Genomic DNA, 12,743 nt, shown 5'->3' with positions numbered 1-12,743 from the left:
AATGGTGTAGAAGCCTTTGCGATGCACGGGGTCTATTTCACCCAGAATAACTGGTGAATATGATAGCCCACAAGACTGGTAATAAAGTACCAATGGGCCCCTTTCATTTAAGAAGCCTTCTCAGCATTGTACTCTATACACTTTTTTGTCATTATGAAATATTTTGCTAATGTTTACTTTTCCTCTCCATTCTAGGAACCAACTCTAGGATCTGCTGTAATGTACTAGAATTACAAAACTACTGCCAATAACACACTGCCTAAGGCTGTACACGATAGTGCCTTTATTTAACAGCCATTGTATATGTCCAATAGAAAATGGACCCTCGAGAACCCACAATGCCTCAGTAATAGGGCTTTGTTTGGATACCTCACTGAGAAAGCTGTCCAAGACTTCAGCATTGTGGTCTGCTAATGGAAACTCTGCCTTAAAGTTCTCATGAGACTCCAGAAAGGATACTGAGTTTCATAAAGCAAGGCTCCATGTTTTAAGATGCACTTTTTTCCCCCCATTGATTGTACTAAAGTATGTTGTCTTTAAAATACAATATGTTTTTGTATACTTAATTCAACCCTAATTGTTAGTCAATATTTCATGTGAAGAGAAAGGAAAAAAACAAACTTGTGATCCATATTTGCTGGCAGGTGTGACATTGAGTTCAGTGTTTGTAGATCAGTTCCAACATATTTTCTAAAAGACCCTCTTTATGCTGATCGAACAACTTTGGCTGAGTTACTATTCTATCCCCAGACCTGGCCTATTTGGTTGTTAAAGGAGCAGTTTACATGTGTGATAGGCTGGCGCATTCCAGCATAGCATACTGTGGTGGGAGACATGCATGTATCATACTTATGAAAAGATAAATTCTGAGTAATTTTGGCATCTGAATGCATCTGAAACCATTGCAAAATCAACACCTTGCACCTCTTGGGAAAGTTTGGGCCTGTATATCGAAGAGATGGAATAGTTTTGGTTTAGGAAGATTTTATCAGTCAGACTAAAAATAAGGAGCCATTCAGATCCAGTTTCCAGTTTGTCTAAGCCCACCCAGACCCAGTCAGATAAATGGTTCTAGTTTGAACCTCCCTCATAATTTGAAGTCTCCTCACCAGTGCAATTAGATCATTAAAATATTTGAGAAGGATTGGTTCCAATTAGAAGTACAGGGCCATATCCCCTGCTGGTGGAAATCATCATAGTTCCATTAACATCATTGGAACTATGGTGATTTACACCAGTTGAAGATCTAGCCCCAGATGGTCATTCTGGGCCAAATTATGCCTTCTGGTGTTCTCATGCAATCCTCCTTATTTTGAATTTGTTTTCACAAGTATGAGGACAGAACTTGGTCTAGTGTGTTTAAAAATACAGTGAAGGAAAGTAAACAGCGTAGGATGCCTAATAAGTTTTTCATTATTCAGTCTCCATCCTGTAGACTGTTCTCTTATATATGTATAATACATTCCCAAATTTTTGTTTATGCAGGTATGCGTGTCCTGAAATGTCACTAATAGTGGTTGGTTTACATATTCGTCTGATAATAAGCTAATACTGTGTATGTAATATCAATTCAGAAATGACTAATTTTAATAGATTAATGGCTTTTGTTCTGTTAGTGTGATTTAAAAAACAGATTTTGGAGTAGGATGTTTTCCATAAGAGGCATGAAAAGCAACTACTGTTGTGTTACAATGTTAAAATATTCAGTCTTCTTTGACAAAAATGTGTATTGTGTAGGCATTGCAAAACAAAAAAACAAACAAAAAAAAACAAACCCTGTCCGCCACATGGTATTTGAATTTTTATAGATTTACTTGTGCCAAATATGTGCAAAGATTTAATTTACTGTTTTAAAAAAAATCATAAAAACATGTTATAGCACACAAAGAATTATTTTGTCATCAAGTGATTTCAATCTTTAGTGTTAATATTTATATTTAGATTAATTTTTATAAATGAAAATATTTTAATGGTTAAAAATGAAGACCATCTAATGATCTATTTGATTAAGTCTGAGTGAAAGTAAAGCTTGCCTTGTTGTTGTTATCTGCATATTCACCAAGAATTATCGTCAAGCGAAATGGTAAAAGAGTAAAAGCAATTTATGAAAAAGAATGCCTTTTCAGGGACCTGATTCATAAAGAAAAAGAAAGAAAAAAACTCTACTCTGTTGTTTGGATTTCTGTGCGCTTTACTCAGGAAAGGTGCAGTCTGCCCTGCCATACATTCAAGTAGTATGGTATGTGCCCCACCCTGGCAGTACAGGAACATGCTGTCCACAAATGACCACTTCTCCAATGGCTCATTCACAGCGATGCAGCTCAGAAAAGGAGTGCAGTATTCCACTTTGTGAAATGCACTAATTTTGCCAGGGAGGGATATAGACATACACTGTTCTTTCCAGATTGATTTTAGAGGAGAAGGAAAAGAGAGCCCTTTAAGAAATTTATTCCATCCCTCTAAACCATATTCACATCATGCTAAATACAGCCCCTCAACAGCCAAAATTCCCATAGCTGTCAGTGGAGGTTTCACCTGATTAAGGGCTGGGTTAGGGAACCTCTGGATTTGGACCTCTCTAAATACACATTTACTATATCCCTCTTTTAATACTTCCAAAGCCACTACAAGTCTCGTGCCATTTGGTAGATTCCTTTCAGGCAGCACATTCCTTTTTATCTTCCTGCTCTGCAGTCTTAATACATGCTTTTTGCTTGCAAGTGATGATAAAAGTTACAAACCCCAGGCTCTGTCTTCCTCGTGATTAAAAACATCACATTCCTACCCCTGCTTGAATTGTGCAGCCTCAGGCTTTTACTGTACTGCTGTAGCTTGCACTTTTCCATCTTGCTAATATATGTGCTCTGGACATCCAGTGTCACTCCTCTTAGTGTGAATTACAGGTGCTGCATTGCCAAGCAGTGAGTACTTCGCATGTGGCCCGTTCCTTTGGACAATTTTGTGGCAATGTGATTCCACTCAGCTGTACTCATGTTCACAGTGGTGTGGATAACACACCTTCCTTCAAGTGAGTATTAAGTGTCCAAATATGGCTGCAGAACACATTCACAGAAAAAAAATAGGTACATGCACAAAGCAGCCTTAAAATTGCCTCAATCAGCTATCTGGGGATTTCCCTGCCATAGGAAGAATCCACTGGCTTGCATAGAGCCTGAATAGCAGTTCTTCTGGCCCCCTGGCATAAGGGACATGACTGAAAAAAGGGGGCATAGCACCTGGGCTCTGGGCAGCCCTGATTGCCAAAATGACCCACAGAGGGCCAATAGCTGGTGCCATTTACCTGTGGCTACGCTGAATTCTTCAGGACTGGATCCGTGGCACAGAAAGGCCAATCTTGAGCATCTGGTCCAGCATGTTCATCTTGTGTGAGAGTCCCAGGCCCTGGTTAAACTGGGAATAGTTCTGGTCTACTGTTTGCCCTACTCCATTACAAAATCCCTCTGTGAGTGAGCTCTTGAATTGCCTCACAGTAGTGGCACATGTGGGACCAACACTGAGTGATAGGGGGCTTATTTCAAGAGCCAAATGGATGATGACGCATCACAGGTGTTCATGGCCATAGTGAGCAGTAGTGCTTAGGTCACAAACTTGCACCACCCACTCCTAAAAAAAAAATGTAACAGCATTAATATGTGACTCGGGTCACACCTGATGTGACCAACAAATAGTGGATGTGCAAATCTGCAAACAAGCCTGGGGCTCAAATTCCTTCACACAAGCAATTTGTCAAACAACTAACTGAGATACAATCAAGTCTGTAAAAATAAAATCACCTCCTGTTGGCTAATAATTCACAGGCAGAAAAGTGGGCTAATTTATTTGCTGTGATTAATTCAACCATTGCTATTTTGGCAGTGAGTCAAGAACACAACCAGAAATACAAGTGAGGTCTATTATCTTCTGCAGTACTATTCATGAATTAAGTTTTAATTCTAGTTCATTAGCTAAATGGTGAATGATCTTTTTGACTACAAGCCACAGCTTATAATTTTATCTGATGTATTTTTGGTTATAATTAGCATTGCTCATATAATTAAAGTTATTGAATTAACCAGAATAGTAATGGTTCACATTGAGCCAGAAATCATGGATTATTTATGCAGTCCAGTGTAATAGCATTTTTTTTAGGTCTGTTGCTTGAAGAGAGACTTTGAGCTTTCTCAGTTAAAAGATTGGTTTAAGATTGTTATAGAGCAATGGTTTTCAACCTTTTTTCATTTGTGGACCACTAAAAAAATTTCATATGGAGGGAGATGCAGCCACCTTTGGAAATTTTAGCCACAGTCTGCAGACCACAGGTTGAAAACCACTGTTATAGCAGGACATCAGCTAGGAGCTTCACATGCCTTTGGCCTAATTCTGCTGTATGAGGGTGGTGGGTTATGTGCTCTGATGGCACAGAGCTATCCTAGAGACAGTTTAACTAGGCCCTGGGCTTTTAAACTACCTGTGCTTCAGGAAGGAGTATCTTTTTCTTTAAGGTGGGAAAAAAAATCCCACCTGCTGATATTCATTAGAGTACATGCTGTAGTGTAGCAGACATTTTAAAGGGCCAGGCCTGTATGGTGTATAAATCCAAGCCATGACACAGGCATCACAACCACCTGTCAATGGTTTGCATGAAAATACACAAAAAGCACTAACATGTCATATCCATTTAATATTACTAAGTACATAATTACTGAGAAATGATTTTATTTCATCCAGTCATTGTTTACTTTTAACCAGCATTAACAACTCACTTTGAAATGTGACAACGGGTTTGTTGACAGGCTAGCACTGAGAGCATGTTTTATACAGAGTTGATTTCAAGCATGAAAATCTTTTGGTTCTTGTGCAGATCTACCTTCACAGTGACTGCAGTGGCAGGGGGAGGAAAGGAGGATGCTTTGTTCAGAGCAGGAGAGGAAATGTGTTAACAACGTAGTTTGCATTCAGCATCATTTTTCAATTTGGATCTTTCCACCTGAAAGTGCTTCTTTTAAAATGAGCTTACACAGGAAGTAAACCAAAGATATGGCAGAGGACATGTAGGCAAAAACAGAATCAAAACAAAGTTTTAAAATGCATGTGAGGAGCGGGGGAGAGAGAACTCAATTCAAATGAGAGAAGGAAGTGAGTTTAGTTACTACAGCAGCCTAGAGAATCACCAGCCATCATCTTCTGCAACCAGTGCTTCTTGCTCCTGCAAAGCATTCACGATCAGCTCCAGGTTGTTGATCCCAGGTCTCAGGCTCCTGTAGCTGTTCCTTAGCTGCCTTTTCCCAAACCGGCCAATAGGTCGGACCCCACGTCCCACATACCAGAATGGATCAATCTCAGGACCTGGAAATCAAAGTATTCAGTAAAGTGGTGCACACTGAGCCATGATCAGTGAACAGCGCTCAGCTTGGGACCAGCAGCTGCTGAACAATGCCAGAATATCCAAAGGGATCATACACCATAAGAAAAACACAGGGATCACTAATGGTCCTAAACATCAAACTTCCATTGCCTTTAACGGGACTTCCCCATTTGTCGTGGCTGCAGGAGCAGGGTTCAGGTCTGGCCAAGATCTTTCCTGCCAGAAAGAATTTCTCTTCATGCATATGGGCCTCACCCTGCAGTTGTTACTCAGACAAAGCTCCCATTGACTTCAGTAAGGGCCCTCTGTGGTTTTTCTAATGACAAAATGGCAGGCAAGTAATTTTTATTGCAAGTAGCCGCCTCTCTGATGCATGCTTTCTTTGGGTGTATTTGTCTTAACAAAGACAATATTAGTCAATTAAATGTCTACTGAAATAAGTATAAAGCTTGATCTTGCTCTCTTCATTAAAACAGGCAAAGCTCCCATTTTCAATGAGAGTTTTGCCTTGATTTAGTCCTTACAATGCACAAAGCATATTGACCTACACTCAGACCTAGGTCTACACCAGCTTCTGCCAACATTGCCTTAAGAGGTGAAAAATCCACAGGGGAGGAATGTTGTAGTGGAGGAAGCTAGCTCAGACCTATGCATCGCTTGAGATGTAGCTACTTCCTGGGCTCTTCTAAAGCCCAGACCAATTTTAAAACTGCCCTCCTTTAGCGGAAGTCCAGAAGGAGGGTGGCTATATTTATGGTTGCCCTCAATTTAGGTGAATACCTCCCCCCTCGGTCGTAGGTTGCTAACTCATTGTCATTGTAACATACCTCCGGTGCCTCAGGCTCATTGTGTACATATTAAATTTACTTCATTTTGTTTTCAACTCTCTTCCATTTAATTTATAGTTTGCACAATATTGTATTCAACCCAGCCTGCTAAATAAGCTGTCAGTGAAGACTTGTATGTGAATGGAATTGGTTCCAAAATTGACCCTTGTAAATCAAATGTGAAAACCTGGTAGAGAAATTTTCGATGGAACAGTTTTCCCTTGGAAATGCTACTTTGTCAAAATCAAAGCATCTTGCAGGAGCATGTCAATTTCAATGGAAAATTTTCAAAATAATTCAAAATCAAAATGGAATATGTTGTTTGACTTTGTCATTTTGTTCTGACCAATTTTGTTTCAACTTAATATATTCAATAATAATCATTAAAATATTACACGTTTCAACATTGTCAAAACATTTAGTTTTGACATTATCAAAACATTTCAAAAAGGCAGGTTTGATGTTTCCAAGTTGAAATATTTCAAGCCTTCTGTTACATTAAATATTTCGAGATTTCAACTTTTATCCTGAATCAGAATGAAAAAAAAATTGAAATGCAAGACTTACCTACAGGATGAAATTCCATTTTTTTGACCAGCTCTAATAAGTATCTGAAACTGCAGTTAATTGATTTTGGATCAGAAATCAGGGTTTTTAGCAAGTACAATTAAAACAGTTCAGCTGTATAAATTTGTCATGTTTCTGAAGGAGCTGCACTAAAAAAGCCTTTGTCAAGAGACGTGGCTGAAGAGTAGCTTGGTTTTCATGATAGGGTTCATAAATCCATTGAGCTGCAGAGCAGGTGGGAGTTAAAGCTAACTCCTTCAGAGAGCTAAACTTTACTAATGAAATTCTTTTTATGGAGGTCACATTTTTACATGGCTGACCTGTGCGTCATATAATTTGCTTTTTTATTTGTAGGATTTTTTTTAAGATCGGGAGAGTGGCACGGTTTAGTTCCAGAGGGGTAGCCGTGTTAGTCTGCATACAGCAAAAACAACGAGAGTCCTGTAGCACTTTAAAGACTAAAAAATTTAATTTCTGCAGGCATAAGCTTTCATGGGCTGCAATCCACTTCATCAGATGCAAGAAACAGAAATCAGATGGGGGTATATATATATACATCCAAGGGTAAGGAACAACAATGGGGAGGGTAGGTGTTAGCAGAGTCCATTCAGTTAGAGCAGATGGGGCCTATTCACAACCATTGATTAGAAGGTGAGAATGTGTGAACAGTGACAATTTAAACATATTCCATGGGGAAGAAATCTATAGAGCCATTGATGAAGACACCATCAGCGCCATAGTGATGGGGCTGATACTGTTCCAGGAATATCATAGAAGTGTCAAGATTAAGAGTGATGAATTTCATTTCAAGTGTATTTCCAAGTTCATACAAATATCTACAGGGCCTGAAATGAGGCTGCACCATCTGGGTTTTGGGCATTTTGATTTTTTTAACAAAAAAGAAAGAAGAGCAAAAAATTCCCTTCCGTGTTGGCCACAGGTTGCTCCATAAATAGAAGGTACCTTTCAGAAATGTGTGGCACAAATGGGATTAGAGGCCTTAATTTTGGGGTGCCCAACTTGACACCTTAAAGGTGACCCTTTAAATTGTCTGAGGCTCCCAAATTCGCTAGTCATTTTTAAAATGTAGAGACATACTATGGCAAGAGCCCATTCCTGCCAATCATGGCCAGCCCCCTCCCTGCCCAGAGAGCCCTGTGGCCACAAAGCACCCACTGAGGGATTGTGAGGGGCTGGGGTAAGCAGGATGCATATCAAGGAGCCAACATTCTCCTTCCATTACTTTTTGCTCCCTTCTACCCATGACAGTGGAGGAGGGAACTTGTCTCAAAGCTGCTGCTTATCAGAATGTTCCCTCCCACTATTCCCTGTTAAATTTGGTCCAGTATAGAAATGTCCTTTGTTTAGCCTGGTGTCAAGTCACTACAATGACTCAAATATTGGCAGTGAATTCTCCCCAGCGTATTAGATTCAATTTTTAAAATTCTGTGACAGAAGCACAAAAGATGTTTTCTTTGACTAAGAGAAAGTAATGAAATGGAGCCTCATCCTATTCACACTAAAAAGTAATGCCACCAGGATGGAGAATGTTTCCCTATGGCATCTTTCTAACATTCTACATGCACCTGACAGGACTTTCTGTGAGACCCACAACCTGAATGTGATCTCACCCATGCATAGGGAAGTCTGGAGTCACTCAGTGGAAGCCAATGGAGTTACACTGCATCAAAATCGGTGTGAGGGGAAGTCAGGCTGGCAGTGCCCAGCATGGGAACAAAATAAAATGATCATTTGAGAAGGCCAGAAAGTCATTGCTTACTTCTGTTGTCTATCTGATGGTTAAACGATCTGCTCTGGCCTGACGTAAAGCTGAGTGATCCCAACAGCACCAGGACATAGACGGTGACCAGCTTTAAGTGCTTGGGCTGAGATGAATAACGAGAGCGATGAGACCCTGCCACTGCATGCCACATGATGGACCCACTTATAAGGACACTGGGAGAAGAGAAGGGAACATGGTATAACTACATGATTAAAGAGCATCGCATCAGTTTTAAAAAAAAACAAAACAAAACCCTGGCAGTTGATAATTAGGACTGTTTATCATACAGCTATTCATCTCATAGCTATTTAAAATCAGAAAAATAAGATGACATATTGATACCATGGTCTAATTCACTGAGCAGGGAACTAGGAACCAGGATGTCCTGAATTCTGGACCCAATGCTTCCACTGATTTGCCATATGACGGTAGGCAGCTCACTCAGTCTCCCTCATCTGGGCAATGGGTGTAATATTTACCTCTTTCAGAAGCGTTGTGAGGACTGTAAAGAGCTTTGGAGACACAGTGTGCTGCAGTACATAAGCACTCGCTGTTTAAAGTCTATTTTAACAATTACATCTTTTACGGTTTTCCATTTTTTTGCACAAAAATGCTAGTGTTAAATATATTAACTATCAGGGTATTTTTGCTGTCCTCAATAGGACTAAATTCCCATAAATGATGAGAATGCATTCTTGATCTCCCTCTGGTGCTAACTACATGCATCCTTGTGGATCTGAATGTTGCTGTGCAAAAATGTGTCAGATACTGTTAATCTTCTGATCTTGTAGCATTTATAAAGGATGTTTTAGATTTTTAGTTAAAATTTGGTTTATCAACTAATTCTTCTGTTTAGAGAGAAATCTTTCCAGGTGCCAACTTGGGGTTTGTTAAATAAAACAGTTTCCACTGATTGATTTCCACCTACATATAGCTTGATCCTGCAGTCCTTACTCAGGCAAAAATTTCCAGCACACTGTTGGGAATCTTACCTGAAGGAGGACTGTAGGATGAGGTTTACAGACAGCAGTGGACAACAGCTGGGCAGTAAGAGGAGAAAAAAAGTCCAGAAGTTAGGATCTAGAGCAGTGTTTCTCAATTAAATTTGGCCACGGAACTCTTTTGAACTCGATAAATAATTGCGGAACCCCCCAAACTCTTAACAGTATTTTTACATATGGGGCCAAAAAAAATGTTGAAATAAGCAAATTATATACAAACAACTAGGTCAGCGTTTCTCAATTAAATTTCCCCGTGGAAATTACACTCATACTCGATACCCTCCGCCGAAAAATCCGGGACATCTTCCCTTTTTCGGCGGCGCGGAGAACAGCTGCTCTCGGCGGCACGATGTCACTTTCTCGCGGAACCCTGTGGAACACCAATTGAGAAACACTGATCTAGAGGGTAAGGAATTCTGGGTTCTGTTCCCAGCTCTGATATTCACTCATTCTGAGATCTTGCAAGTCAGTTAGGCCCAGATCCTCAGAGGTATTTAGGAACTTAATCCCCATTGCTTTCAATGGGAGTTAAGTGCCTACATATCTTTGAGGATCTGGGACTGGATCTTTCCATACCTCAGTTCTCCCATCCATGAAGCAAAGATAATATCTACCTTCGAGGGGTGTGGTAAAGTTTAGTTTAAACACCAAGGACTTGATCCCACACCTACTGATGTCCATAAGACTATTTCCGTTAACTTCACTAGTCATAGGATTGGGCCTTAAGGTCTTCAAACTCAAGGTGCTAACAAAATGCAAAGCATAATATCCAGGGTAGTACACTAATGCCTAACACTGTCTGACTGTAAAAATATTTTAATAAAAAAAGAACAGAAAGGCCCTGCTACTTCAAAGGCTCTTGTCCTGAAAATGTAGTAGTTTTACTTTTACATTGTTAGTTATTTAAGAGTTAGTGAGAAACAAGCATAACGGTTTAGAGGAGAGTGTTTTAATGGGTTATTTTAACAATCAAATTAATTTTTTAGCTGCATATTATCTCAGGCTACGTCTTCACAGATGGCGGCAAAGTCACTGCTGTCAGATCAACTTCTCTGGATCGACTGAGCGGTCAGTGAAGACCCACTCAGTTGATCCAGAAATTGATATATTAAGACCACCTCCTCAAGTAGCATAGTGCTGCGTCGATGGGAACACAGTTCCCGTTGGCACAGTGCAGTGAAGATGGTGCGCAGAAGAGAAGCAGAGAAGTCGACAGGAGTTACGCAAGTTTTTTGCGTAGCTTGCATGACTCCGGTTGACTGCCGCCGAATCTCGGAGGTAAGTGAAGACAAGCCCTCATTGTAATCAATAGATTCGCTGGATGCTTCTCATCCAGCCAAATGCCTCTAAAGCTAGGAGAGTGAGTTTGTTTAGAAACCTCCAAACTCCTCCTGAGTGGTAGATGCTGTGGGGCAAATTCTGCTGTTACTTACGTAGCTATAACTATCAAATCACTCCACAGAAGTTAGTGGCATTACTCCAAATGTAGTGAAACCAGAATCAAGGATTCACTATCTTTTATGCTATGACATTACTAAAGCAATAAATGTCAAGGTAGGACATTTCTTGGGGACTAATTTCTGTCTGGCTTGCACATCTTTAGGAACCTCTTCACAGTCATTTATTCCCAGAAAAGTCCCTGTATTAAGATCATTTTTGCTATAGGATGAAAATTAATATTAAAAAAAACAAAGGCATTTGTACTTGTCTGAGTAATGCAGTTTGTTTTGCGGTCTGTATAGCATATTTCTAGAGAATTAGTGTCTTGTTCATTAGCCAGTCAGGCTGCATGAATCATCTCTTGACTGTCCCACTGTTTATTAAACTTACTCTGAAAAGAAATCCTAATTCGGTCACAATCGTAGGGAAGCGCATGCCTTCCACACCCTTCTATATGCAGTAGAACCTCAGAGTTACGAACTTCTGGGGAATGGAGATTGTTTGTAACTTTGAACAAAACATTATGGTTGTTCTTTCAAAAGTTTACAACTGAACATTGCTTTAATACAGCTTTGAAACTTTTCTATGCAGAAAAAAAATGCTGCTTAATTTAAATGAAACAAGCACAAAGTTTCCTTACCTTGTCAAATCTTTTTTAAACTATCTTTTTTTAAGTAGTTTACATTCAATGATGTACTGTATTTGCTTTTTTGTTTGTTTGTTTAATCATCTAGGCTGCTGCCTGATTGGATACTTCCAGTTCCAAATGAGGTATGGGGTTGACCAGCCAGTTTAACTCTGAGGTTCTGTTGTAGTTATTTCTATAGTCCCCATAACCAAGTGACTGAGCACCTCAGAGCACTAGTTCGTTTATTTCTGGGATGGAGGGAGGGAGGTAGTATCCCCATTTTACAGATGAGGAAACGGAGGTACAGGGAGATACAGTCCTTCAACAAGGTGATGCTTAGCACCTAGCAGGATCAAGCCCTAAGTGCTTGCCCAAGGTCACACAGTGAGTCTCCGGTAGAACTAAAACGTGGACCCAACGCTCTCTAATCCCATCCATGTTTAGCCAGGAGCCCCTTCTTCTAAAATAAGAGGTGGATGAATTGTTATCGTTAAAGCCAGGATTATTAGCTACCGCCTAGAGAAATCCTTTTGTGACTTGGCATCCCCGCTGTAAAGCAGACCCCAGAGCTCTGGTGCAGCCCATCCCTACATCCCCTGGAGCAGAAGTAAACGGGTGTTGAGGAAACAGGGCCCGTGACCTACAGGATCGACTAACCGCTGTAGAGCTGGAGGAGTCAGTCACACCCGGAGCAAGGACTGGGCTGGGAGATCCTTGATGTAGTTTCCTTCCTTCTGGAAAGGGGGAGGCGGGCGGTGTGAGGGAGGGAGGGAAGGGCTGCCCCGTCCCGCACTAGGGTCTGCGGGCAGGGCGCACTCAACTTCCGAGCAAGTCGCCTAAGGCGGGCGGTGCTCGCCATCTGGACTGGCCCAAGGGCGGAGAGCAAGGACTGGCCGCTCGTTTACACGAGCAGGCGGTCTGCTGCCGGGCCAGCCACCTGACTGGGAAAAGCTCAGCGCTTGAGTCCGCAGCTCCTCCACCCAGTGGTCGCCCGCCTGCTCGTTTTCAGCGGGTGCAGCGCCCGGTCCTTAAGTAAAACTTTCGCCACCCCCCTAGGCGGTCATCCCCTTCTTTTACACCTGGGGAAACTGAGGCACGGGGCAGCCGGCGTCTCGCCCCCGCCCCAGGTCAC

At 41.0% G+C, this 12,743-nt stretch overlaps 2 protein-coding genes across 5 annotated transcripts in view; one reads left to right on the top strand and one right to left on the bottom strand.

Moving 5' to 3' along the window:
- MYRIP (myosin VIIA and Rab interacting protein) overlaps positions 1 to 1,890 on the top strand; it is a 338,330-nt gene extending 336,440 nt beyond the window's left edge. For all 4 annotated transcript variants that reach the window (XM_067560853.1, XM_067560851.1, XM_067560850.1 and 1 more), the window contains one exon: positions 196 to 1,890. In XM_067560853.1, coding sequence (XP_067416954.1) covers positions 196 to 228 — 33 coding nt within the window. In that variant the 3' untranslated portion in view covers positions 229 to 1,890. The remainder of the gene's footprint in view (positions 1 to 195) is intronic.
- Positions 1,891 to 4,246: 2,356 nt separating this feature from the next.
- Positions 4,247 to 9,860, bottom strand: LOC137161535 (prolactin-releasing peptide-like). Its single transcript, XM_067560854.1, has 4 exons — positions 9,816 to 9,860; positions 9,535 to 9,582; positions 8,540 to 8,715; positions 4,247 to 5,346 (listed from the first exon to the last, which is right to left on the bottom strand). The coding sequence occupies exons 3-4, from the start codon at positions 8,691 to 8,693 to the stop codon at positions 5,168 to 5,170; spliced, it is 333 nt and encodes a 110-aa protein (XP_067416955.1). The 5' UTR covers positions 8,694 to 8,715; positions 9,535 to 9,582; positions 9,816 to 9,860; the 3' UTR covers positions 4,247 to 5,167.
- Between the last annotated feature and the right edge of the window lie 2,883 nt (positions 9,861 to 12,743).

Source organism: Emydura macquarii, unplaced genomic scaffold (genome assembly GCF_026122565.2).
Source record: "Emydura macquarii macquarii isolate MOO-44397 ecotype Brisbane River unplaced genomic scaffold, CSIRO-AGI_Emac_v2 contig_2321, whole genome shotgun sequence".
NCBI classification, from domain to species: Eukaryota; Metazoa; Chordata; order Testudines; family Chelidae; genus Emydura; species Emydura macquarii.
The sequence above is the reverse complement of the archived record's forward strand: the minus strand, read 5'-3'. Positions and strand labels throughout refer to the sequence as shown.